Below are 12,515 nucleotides of genomic sequence, written 5' to 3'. Positions count from 1 at the left end.
ACTTAACACTTGAGAAGTTGTACAGTTTGTTTCTGAACTGGTATGGAAGACGAGTTTAATTTCACACTCAAATGTCCATTATATTCTGATTTAAGGTATCTTTACCTTAAAATGTGTAACTGGCTGGTCGAACATTTGCTTATCCATGGAAATTCATTCTCCCATGCAACCTGGTATTTGTATTCATATGTTTGCCGTTTGGTATTGGGTTAAGTGGCCATGATGAATGACTGCTTGTAAAAACCGTCAGACAGCCTGGGTGAATCCTACATTATGGAAGTGACTGTCGTTCTGTTCGTTGACTGGTTAAAAATCAGTTGATGTCAGCAGTGTTTCTCATACGATTCTGATTGGACATAATCGGGAGTATTTTTAACTTGGCGGTAAGGATTTCCCCAAACCGGGAGATTATCCGGTTTTTTAACAAATACGATTGGGAGGCGGAGGCTAAAATCAGGAGCCTCCCGCCGAAATCGGGAGGGTTGGCAAGTATGAAAAAGGTAGCAGTTTTACTTATGAGGACCAGTCAAAACTGTCAGAGATTCACCACACACAGAGGCGGTCCAAAAAAACCACCACACAAACCATTTCTACAGAGGACCTAAAAGGAAATATGCATGGATTAGACTCTCACACAGGCAAAGTTACATCCTGACAGCACCACTGGCACATGCATATCCATGTAACCTGGATAACTTACACCTTTCTCTTGATTCACGATGCAAACCCAGCTTGTAAAGATGGATTGCACAAATATGAGTGATATTTGCACATTCAGTAATAACATTAATAATTGCTGACTTGCATCGTCTTTGTAATCTGTCATTTATGAACATTGCCACTGGCATCTCATCAGTTCCCTCCTCACTTGATAATGCACACAATGCACACAACTAGTGTCAGGGTTTGGGGTTTATTTTAGGGCAAACAGGTTCAGGTTGCAAATCTATCACACATGGCTCTTAAAAAAGGGAAAAAACACAACTGTACAGTCATGATAAAAGAAAATTAAATGTATAAACAGATATGAGTGTTACACAACAAAAACAAAGTTAAAGATGTGCAGAAAATTTTCTGGAATACTTTTTGTGGACCCACATTTTCACAGATTATTGAGACCCACTCATGAACTAATACTCAAGTTTCCCCTCAAAGTTGGTTCAGTTTTAAATTGGACCTAATTCAAACAATATGATAAAGTTTCTTCCATGTCAGGCCATCAGCAGTTAATGGCTGCCCTACAAAAAAAAAAAAAAAACTGGATATTTACCAAGGCAGGCACACAGTGTCCCTTCGCAAAAGCCACAAGCACCAATATGTCGTATGATTTTAAAACCAAGATGCTTTCACCCAAAGTTTACAATAAAGTTGTTTATGGCCTGACAAACGTATGATATTTTGGTCACCTCATTAAGCCCTGTTTAAGTTTTATACTTTGATGCCTCCTTGCTTGGGGAAAGCATTAATACTGTATTTACAGACTGACCATAGGACTGAGGAGGCAAGGTCTCAAAAACTAACAAGGCCAATCGCTGCAGCGCAAGATGGGTGTGTTCCAAAACATGCAGGCTATTTGCTAACGTGCAAAAAGAGTGCAAACCCCAGTTTTTGTGTTTTTTTTTTGTGTATAACAACTTATGTACAAAAAGCATCTGATAGCAAAAGCTGCAGAAGAAACTGGTAAAAGGTTCAGCCGTTAGACAACGCTTCTATTATTAATTTATGATCATTTTGAGGGATTTCACACAGTCTATAGACACATGTACTGTATCTATAGCACTTTTCACATTTAAAACAGAGTTCACACTTAAAACCAACAGTCTAAGCGGCCAAAACATATGATAAAACTAAACAAGCATGGTAGTGTTTGAAGTTTCAACTGCCCTTCAAAGTAGGAATCACTGCCATTTACACATTGTCATCTACACATTTGAGCAAAGTCTTCATTAAGCAGCAGGATCAGTATTGACCTGGGTCTGGGTGGGACTGTAGTTCAGGAGTCTTTAACCATTAATTCAATGTGTCTGACTCCAGACGCTCCATATCCTATTCCTTTCAATGGAATAAACTAAAGCACCGGTTAGAGTTCATGTATGACAATTATTTTAAGCATTTCACAACTTCCAAATGATTCATACTTTACATATACTTTCATTTAGATTGTCATTTTCATGAAAATTGGGCCTTCAGCATGTGTATTCATGTAGTAGTCCACCCAGAATTTCACAACACTCTTTACAAATACTGCAAAAAAGAAAATTGTTTTATTAATTACAGTAGTCCAGGAATTTCTTGCATCCTGAGGAGCTGAGTGTGTTTAGCCCAACCAACAGCCTGTTATTTAAGACTAACAACTAAGTTTAACTGTGTATTCTTTGAACCTATTTGCACTGTGGAATTACTGCACAAATAACTAACATGAGCAGGTTAGGAGATTTCGTACTGTACCGACTTTGAAACCGGACAGATTGGAGGTTTCATGGAATTTTTCAATGCAATAAAATAATTTAGCATGCCTCTTAATGATGTTAAAGCAGAACATTTGCACTGAATTCACAAAATTCTGGGTGGAATATACACTCAGTCGTTAGTCCTTATTCATGCTGATTAGTGTCATGATGGCTGGGCAAAATATAATGTAAAAACAAACAAACAAAAAAAATCTATTTGATATTCTTATCAAGTCAAGCAACTCATAATACAAATCCATAGACTTTAAAACAGCCTTCAATTACAAACAAAGGATACATTTTAGATCATTTTCTGCGATACAGCGTGTGTAGATCTGGTGGCATGTCATTGTATTTAAATACAAATTTAAATAAATGTATACACTTACCCTACATTTTTGGTTGTCATTTTAGTTTAACCTTAAAATGACACTTGATCTTTTCAAATCACATTTAAATCACTCGGCCAGCCAAATGATCCTCTACCACTAACTTATGTTCAAGTGACATATTTAACCTACAAGTGTTCCTCATTTAAAATAATGTCAAAATCTCAAACACTAGAGAGATTTGGGAAAAAAAAACAACAACATTACATTATTAAATGTTAAATATAATGTTTTTTTTTTTAAAGTAACTGATACCAGTCAAAAAAAAAAAAAAAATCTGAAGATTTGATCCCTATAACCCACTGTAAAGAAACTTTCAAACAATTTTTTTTTTTAAATTCAGGAAATTAGGAAAGAGAACATAAATACTGATGAAAATGGGCAGAATGTGTTGGAAAATCCAGAAAAAAATAAACTAAAAAGGAGGAACAAAAAGGTGTGAAGGAGGCACAGCTAAGATCTCACTACTGAGCGTAAGGCATTGATGAGCATGCCTTCTGCATTAGCTGTGAGAGGACACGTCAGACGAGCTACTGCTGTTGCTGTTGGTCGTCTGGGCTCTCTTGATGTACAGGTTTAGCAGCTTCATCTGTGGAGAAAACATTTAGCACTGCTATGAACCTGGCATGTTTGCCACCAATATGGTTAGTATGATGGCCAAACGACACTAGAAAGCAGTTTTTAAACATGCTAGAGATCTGAAACTCTCACCAGTAAGCGAATTCGCACAGTGGTGGTAGAGAACATTATCTTTGGACATGGCACACAATGCTCTATGTTTGGACAATGCCTAATTAATGCAGTTGATGCCATTTTCTAAAAGCTAAAGAACTGCTCAAAAATGTGTGTGTGTACACACACACACGCATGATTTCAGCTCTCCTTTACTGTACATGGGTCTGCTATGGTCATCTTAAAGCTAGCCGCACACTACAGCGATTTTCAGCGTACCGAGCCAACTGAAGTCGCGAGTCAGGCGTAAAGACTAGTTTTCGATGGTACCGACTCATCTCACAGCCGATTCGAAAAACTAATCGGGAGCCAGACTGATCGGCGAGAGTCGCGAGCAATAGTCAATCATATCTTTCGCATATAACACGTGATATTTCGTGATCATGTGATTGTACGCATTTCAAAATATTGTCGTACTGAGTTACAGTCTGCTCTTTTTTTGGTTCAGCTGTCTGTGAATGATAAGTCCAAACTAACACAGACGCGTTTTTAACAATAACGTGTTGTGTTGTATAAAACAATATAAACACTTTCATCACATGCCCAATTACAACCTACATGAATAGACGTAAATAATAAATAACGGCTGAGCATTAATTATTGACTATCAGATTTCATTATTGACCACAAGACTGAAAGCTCATAACCATTATAACATCCTCTCTCACCACTACCCCCTACCAAGTGCGCGCGCTCTCCTCAACCTCCATCCCTCCTTTTCTCCAGCCGTTTTAATTTGACACCCTGAGCCAGGGTAACGAGGTGGGGAGAGAGAAAGCCGCAGTGGAATTCATTAGGCGCGCCACTGCAGGCTCCTCTCTCCTGCCGTTAATGACATCGCGGGCTGGAGGGAAAACGAGACGGCCTAGGCGCGCGCGCACACACACACGAGAACTGTCAGTTCTGACGGCTCGCACTGAAGGGACAGAGAAAGTTCGGCCCGAGGACCTCGAGATCCTGAAAGATCAGCGTCAGGAGCCGCGCTGCGTGCATATTATAAAGCCACTCACAAAGCTATTAAGTTGTCACGTGATATTTAGCGGAATGTTTGTTATGATGCTTAGTTTGCATAATCTCGTTTGGTGTCGCTTCAATCGCGACTGCACTCGTCAACAGTCATGAGTTAAGGCCTCTGCATGCTCTTGCGACAAGGCTTTCGCAGATAGCTTTTCGCAGACAGTTGTAATTTATTGTTGAGCGGGGAGTACTAGGCGTGCGCGATGTTATTCACCGGCACAACGCAAGGGGGCGCGAAGTCGCTAGGAGTAGTTGGTGGGTGTGGTTAGTGGAGTGTTTATCCTCCGGTTACTTATAATGACTAGAACTTTTTTTTTTTTTATAATGACTAGAACTGGAGTCGTATAGATGTACGTACTTCCTCAGTCAACCGCTCTTCGTGCTGCTCCATCTTCGCTCGTGTTTTTAAAAATGGCGGTCGTGAAAACAAAACAAACCGGGAAAGTAGGGAAGCGGAAGTGCGTGTACAGCGGATGTAGAGTGGACCAATCAGAGCCCTCTTGTCTGCGACGCTGTCTGCGAGGCTTCTGCGGTGGTCACAATTTTTGGGAGGTGCGCGCAGAGCGTCTGCGAAGGTGGGGGGGCTACGCAGACGCTATCTGCGACACCGTCTGGGAGGACTGGGTTGTCAGCATAAATTGGCCTTTAGTCGGGGATATGTGCGTGCCCTGTCGGGAGTCGGCTCTGAAATGGGTCGGTTCGGTACCGCGTGGATCGGCGTAGTGTGCGGCTAGCATAATAGTTACGTGACTCATGTGTAATAGATTAAACAGCTAAAAAAGATAAATGGCAAAAATAAATATGAACCGTAACAGTATAGATCTCATCAGTATAAATGCTGCTCTGCTATCTGTCCCAATTTTACATGGAAAGAATTTGGTTGTTTGGTCAAGTTTATCCAGCAGTGACAGTTTTATTCACTTAAAACAAATTACTGCTGCATCACAGTCCAGAATGCCTACAAGTTGCAACACTTTCTAAGAATGCTGGGGGTTTAGGTGAAGACGGCCACCTTAATTTAACTTTGATTAACGATGTCAGTGACCTTTGTTGACCTGCACAGGTCAAGTCAAACGACCTGTCATGGAATGGAACTAGGGCAAATGTGAACTGAGAACTTTGAGTTGGTGAGCACGATTGTACCTTACTGCCCGTGAGCTGCGCCAGGTGGGGCTTGAGCTCCTCACCGATGACAGAGTAGATAGCTACCAGGCAGAAAACACTGGCCTTGCGAACGCTGCTTTCTGTGTTGTCATAACCCTGCAGACAGACAGAGACGTAGATGTTAATAGTGACTGACAGCTCTAGGCACCAGCAAACAAAAAAAGTTAAAGGATAGTTAGGAGAGCTATGTATGAGAGTATGATGAGGGAATAACATTACAATTTGAACATTTATATCAGGGCTTGACATTAACTTTTTAATCCACTTGTCCAGCTGGACAAGCAGCAAGATTTCTCATTTGTCCCGACCATAACCTTTTTACTGCTATGTATTTACGAGTTCAGTGAAAGTGGTTCACAAAATTTATCAAAAAGCAGGTATAGTTATGATAATCATTATGCTTTAATGATTTATACATTTTTCAATAAAACTCAAACTTTAACTGTAACAAACAAAAACTATCCAATGCCCCATTATGGTGCATGTGTTGTTATAACCCATTATCTGCTGTGCAGTTTTAAGAGTTAGACTCGCCCAAATTCAAAGGTTCTGGAGGAAATAAAGTTATATCTTGATCAGTCCAGTAAAACTTGAAGTATAAATTAAAGAAATGTAATCAGTCTCTTATTTTGGTGACTTCAAAGTCTAACAATCTATAATTAGATATTATAATGTGGTTATTTTTACATACACCTGCTGTACTCTGCCTCCCTGGAATTTCATAAACAACATGGCTGGATCACTGAAGTGATGGCATTAGTTTTGTTGGAACGTTATTGATTTAACTCTTGAATAATTACTATAAAAAGATGATTTTCAACAAATATTCAACTTGCCCCGTCGGACAGACAGATGTGGATTTGACTTGTCCGAACCAAACATTTGGCTGTCCTGGACAGTTGGACTACCATTAACGTCGAGCCCTATACTTCAGACAGTGATCCAGTTTCACACTGCAAATGCAACATGCTGATCTAATTTTCTCTGGTTTACCAATGAACAAATTACAAGGAGCCTTCAAGGCTTTATAACAGCTTAGACCTTGAAAAACAAGGTAGATGGTAATAATGGATTTCCATCCCCCATTATGAATATGCAGATGAATTAATGAATATTAACAGGTGACCAACTTATGCACCATAACAACATACATTGTCTTGGAGCACTTTTATTGATCATTTTGGGTTGGTGTTTGAAACTCAATAATCCAGTGTTTCCCATTAATTATCTAGACTGCGGTAGCCTGCCATAATCAACCTGGTCCCTTTAACATCTTTACCTTTTTCATAAACGTTGCATTTTGCCCCACTGCTTCAGTAAACACTCTCTCACTCCCTGTCAGCCCCCCTCCCCTGCTGTACACACGCCTGCTCTCTCTCACACACATGCACGCATTCCTGTCACCTGGCTGCATCCAAGATACGAAGCATTTTGAGGACACAACACACTTGATTTCAGATAAGTAATGTTAACTTTATGGTATCCACTGCACTAGTCCAAACACAAATCATCATCAATGTACGAAAGCAAACAAATATCAATGCAGAAGTTTTCACTGATGAGTAACATCAATCTAACTTTAGCTTAATTAAGCAATGTTGAGGCCAGTGTGTCCGACTCTCACCTCCTCGCTTCAAAACAGTGTGCTGTTGAATTTGCTGAGTTTTAGCTTGTTTGAGTTGGGAAAGTTGACCTTAATCCTGCTAACATATCTGGTAGCATATTTTCATCAAAATAAGGTAGGATTATTGGCATACTTTGCAAGTATTATACAACCCCGATTCCAAAAAAGTTGGGACAAAGTACAAATTGTAAATAAAAATGGAATGCAATGATGTGGAAGTTTCAAAATTCCATATTTTATTCAGAATAGAACATAGATGACATATCAAATGTTTAAACTGAGAAAATGTATCATTTAAAGAGAAAAATGAGGTGATTTTAAATTTCATGACAACAACACATCTCAAAAAAGTTGGGACAAGGCCATGTTTACCACTGTGAGACATCCCCTTTTCTCTTTACAACAGTCTGTAAACGTCTGGGGACTGAGGAGACAAGTTGCTCAAGTTTAGGGATAGGAATGTTAACCCATTCTTGTCTAATGTAGGATTCTAGTTGCTCAACTGTCTTAGGTCTTTTTTGTCGTATCTTCCGTTTTATGATGCGCCAAATGTTTTCTATGGGTGAAAGATCTGGACTGCAGGCTGGCCAGTTCAGTACCCGGACCCTTCTTCTACACAGCCATGATGCTGTAATTGATGCAGTATGTGGTTTGGCATTGTCATGTTGGAAAATGCAAGGTCTTCCCTGAAAGAGACGTCGTCTGGATGGGAGCATATGTTGCTCTAGAACCTGGATATACCTTTCAGCATTGATGGTGTCTTTCCAGATGTGTAAGCTGCCCATGCCACACGCACTAATGCAACCCCATACCATCAGAGATGCAGGCTTCTGAACTGAGCGCTGATAACAACTTGGGTCGTCCTTCTCCTCTTTAGTCCGAATGACACGGCGTCCCTGATTTCCATAAAGAACTTCACATTTTGATTCATCTGACCACAGAACAGTTTTCCACTTTGCCACAGTCCATTTTAAATGAGCCTTGGCCCAGAGAAGACGTCTGCGCTTCTGGATCATGTTTAGATACGGCTTCTTCTTTGAACTATAGAGTTTTAGCTGGCAACGGCGGATGGCACGGTGAATTGTGTTCACAGATAATGTTCTCTGGAAATATTCCTGAGCCCATTTTGTGATTTCCAATACAGAAGTATGCCTGTATGTGATGCAGTACCGTCTAAGGGCCCGAAGATCACGGGCACCCAGTATGGTTTTCCGGCCTTGACCCTTATGCACAGAGATTCTTCCAGATTCTCTGAATCTTTTGATGATATTATGCACTGTAGATGATGATATGTTCAAACTCTTTGCAATTTTACACTGTCGAACTCCTTTCTGATGTTGCTCCACTATTTGTCGGCGCAGAATTAGGGGGATTGGTGATCCTCTTCCCATCTTTACTTCTGAGAGCCGCTGCCCCGCCAAGATGCTCTTTTTATACCCAGTCATGTTAATGACCTTTTGCCAATTGACCTAATGAGTTGCAATTTGGTCCTCCAGCTGTTTCTTTTTTGTACCTTTAACTTTTCCAGCCTCTTATTGCCCCTGTCCCAACTTTTTTGAGATGTGTTGCTGTCATGAAATTTCAAATGAGCCAATATTTGGCATGAAATTTTAAAACGTCTCACTTTCGACATTTGATATGTTGTCTATGTTCTATTGTGAATACAATATCAGTTTTTGAGATTTGTAAATTATTGCATTCCGTTTTTATTTACAATTTGCACTTTGTCCCAACTTTATTGGAATCGGGGTTGTATTTTGACCTGAGACAAAGGTCATCAGATAGAGCTTGAAAATACCTTTCCATCGATACATGTGTGGTTACTGTATGTGGTATAGAGGGGGGAAAAATGACGGCAAAATGAACTTCGTTAAATAGCACAGATTTTGGTATTGACATTTGCACAGAAATAAAGGGGGGGGAGGGTGTGACAAATATCTTCGGTTCAAGGCATGAAAATTGTCAACTTTCTTAACAAATGAGTAAACATCATGAAATTTTCAGATGTCCAAATTTTCAAGTGCTTTCAAATGATGTGAACATTAGCTGCCTTCATGAAAAGTATTATGCGTAATCAGCATATCGATTAATAAAAACTACAAAATACAGGTTTGTACAACAAAGTCATTTAAAAAAATTAAATGACTTTGCAAAACCAGTTTTATTTTCAGGGTACAACTTGTGATAATTTGCAAAAGAAAATTCAAAATTTTAGTCTTCTTGAAAGAACTACAATAAGCACAGTATCATTGTTTGCATTATTCATATCTATTCACAAAATTATAACACGTACGCCATTTCATGTTACACAACTTAATTGACATCAGGAAGGTTCACAAACGGCGATTCTCATGGCTATTGGTCCAGTATCCGGCTACCCACAAAAATACTAGATCTCGAAGGTCATAATTAAACAGATAAAAAGAGATTTAAATGCCATCAACCATCAACCGCAGGGTGGAATATCAGTGGCGTCTGCTTGACGGAAATCAAGGTGAAAATATGAGCATTTCTGTGCTACCCGCCTCAAACTGAGGTGAACATGATCTGGGGTAGCCCATTTTCAGACGCTCAAAAAAAAAAAAGTTTCTGATCATCAAATCTTATTAAAATCACAAAATTACAGCTCAGAAATGGCATGAATCATTATTTTACCCTAAATTGTGGTCATTAGTCCATGAAGTGGTTTTAATCAGCAATTAAATCAAAGCGAAAATTTCACCAGCAAAAAAACTACCCTTTACTGCAACCAAACTGAAAAAAAATACAGAACTGTAGTGAAAGATAAACTGCATAATGAGTGGAAAAGCCATGAAAACCGTTCGAAACCGCCAATCAGAAGGAAATTTGCTGGGAGAACCCGCGGGCAGCAGTGCACTCACTGGAACAGCATGTATGACCAGCCAATGCAGTCCACTGTCTGAAGACTGCGGCATGTCTAAATAAGGCCTTAATGATTACTTTTATAAAACAAAGCATTTATGGTACAGCTAACTAACCCATTTTATATGTACAGACCAGTGACCCAAAAAAGGTGTATTAGTAAAAGTATTAGGCCACAATGAGAGACAGCACAGATTCTACAATCACAGAACTTTAATGGAGGGATGAACACCATTACTCCAAAAGATACTCAAAAATATTTTTCTTGGTATTTTGATGATACAGGCAGTGAGCTCTGTCTAAAATATTGTTCCACAATCTCCCATAGGTGTTCAATTAAGTTGAGATCTGGTGACACTGAAGGCCACTGCATATGACCTGCATCATTTTAACACTCATCAAATCATTCAGTGAGTCCTTGCTCCTGATGGACGGGGACATGGTCATCCTGGACCAGTCCCACCAGGATAGAAATGGTTCATCATACGTTAAAGGTGATCAGTCAGAACAACATCGGATTGATTTGTTGCGACTCTTCCCTCTCAGGGAACACACGGACACAAAGCATTCCTGGAATATGCCCCCATAGCATAACAGAGCTGTGTATGTAATAAATGATGTTTTACACCTAATGTCTAATAGCCTGGGAAATCCCATGCTGCTTTGCACAATCGTTCCGATCTGAAAAGACAGCATGGAAACTATGGTCTAAAGGCTCGCCTGAGTTAGGGAGCCAATCAGAGAGTGGGGAGGGGTGGAAAGCCGGTGACGCGTACTACTCGACAAACGGAAGCTTGTTGTTTATTTGGGACTGTTTACGGATCACATTTAACATGGCGGCGAGCGATACGAACCAAACTTTCTATCAAGCTTTAGACACTGTTCTGAATAGTTTAGAGCGAAAGTTTGTTTTAAAAAAAAAGAACAGCATTTGGCGTTACAGTCTTTCGTTGACACGAAGACAGATGCCTTTGCCTTGCTCCCAACAGGGTTTGGTAAAAGTCTCATTTACCAACTCGCCCCCTTAGTGGCTCAGCAGATGGGGTTTAGCCAAACCCCGGTCGTTGCGGTAGTCTCGCCACTGACTGCCTTGGTGGAAGACCAGGTAAAGGAGGCAGGCGATCTTGGGATTTCTGCGGCACAGCTTGGTCCAGAGCAGGAAAATGCTATCAAGAGTTGCCTCTTCGTCTTCATCGCTCTAACTACGTCACCGGGTACAACTGCCATGATTGGCCATGGGCTACGTATACGCCAAATGATAGACATTCGCAACGTCCAATAAACGGCGTTGACAATCGTAAACCACACCTCCCCTACGAGAAATTCAATAGGCGGATTCCAGACCATATTTCACTTGTGATATGGTCTGGTGTTAACCAGACTAAGGCCCAATCCCAATTCTAATTTCTACCCCTCCCCCTACCCCTCCCCCTTCCCCTTGGCCCTTCCCCTTGAAACTGAGCTACAAGGGATAGGGCTTGAAATTCAACCCCTACGTATTGGGATAGCCCTTCAACGATCGCATACGTCATCGCGTACCTCCGTCAGCGTTTACGTTAGCAAAACGCGACCAAATGCGTCATTGGCTGCGACCAGCCGCTACAGTCAGAGCCAGAAATCTCTGCTGGCAGGGTGTGATTTGTTAACTAACACCACTGAATGGGATATCTTTGGCGCTTCGTGCACCACATCCGACAGAATGAGGTGTCAGAACACTCATGTAAACAATAAAAGCGAGAATAACAGAACAAAACGTACGCAGTCAAGCAACCGAAAACAATACTCACTCCCAAAGCTTTTTAGCAGCAGCTTGGATTTCAGAAATCGCTGCTCATTCTCAGCTCGAAAGCGAATCAAGCGGCGTGTTTCCTCTGGATAACAACTTAAAACACGTAAATAATGGAGAAAATACATTTATGACAATCTTTCGCCGCGGGAACCGCCATCTTTCTGAAATCCGCATGAAATCTCGCTGAAATCCGCATGGCATTGTGGGAAATCACTCAAACCCCTTCGTTCGGAGTCAGCTCCAGGAAAATCTCCGTTTGGAGGGGTACAGAAGCCCTACCCCTTCCCCTACCCTTCCGCGTTAACTGGGATTGGGATACCCCTACCCCTTCACGTGAACGCGCAAAATGGAGGGGAAGGGCCAAGGGGTTGGTCCAAGGGGTGAAATGGGATTCGGCCTAAATGTCTAAGGGAAGGGATGAGTGAACCTCCTGCTATTGGGTGTTTTCAGGGCAGTGGTTTGTTGCA

At 40.8% G+C, this 12,515-nt stretch overlaps 1 protein-coding gene across 13 annotated transcripts in view; it reads right to left on the bottom strand.

Annotated features, from left to right (window-relative positions):
- Positions 1–894: 894 nt before the first annotated feature.
- The window catches only part of clasp1a (cytoplasmic linker associated protein 1a), a 131,429-nt gene continuing 119,808 nt past the window's right edge, over positions 895–12,515 (bottom strand). For all 13 annotated transcript variants that reach the window (XM_060929746.1, XM_060929734.1, XM_060929738.1 and 10 more), the window contains 2 exons: positions 5,732–5,848; positions 895–3,428 (listed from right to left, as the gene is read on the bottom strand). In XM_060929746.1, the coding sequence (XP_060785729.1) occupies positions 3,342–3,428; positions 5,732–5,848 (204 nt within the window). In that variant the 3' untranslated portion in view covers positions 895–3,341. The remainder of the gene's footprint in view (positions 3,429–5,731; positions 5,849–12,515) is intronic.

The sequence above is a fragment of the Neoarius graeffei genome, chromosome 9, assembly GCF_027579695.1.
Source record: "Neoarius graeffei isolate fNeoGra1 chromosome 9, fNeoGra1.pri, whole genome shotgun sequence".
Taxonomy (NCBI): Eukaryota; Metazoa; Chordata; class Actinopteri; order Siluriformes; family Ariidae; genus Neoarius; species Neoarius graeffei.
This window is presented reverse-complemented; position numbering and strand designations above follow the sequence as displayed.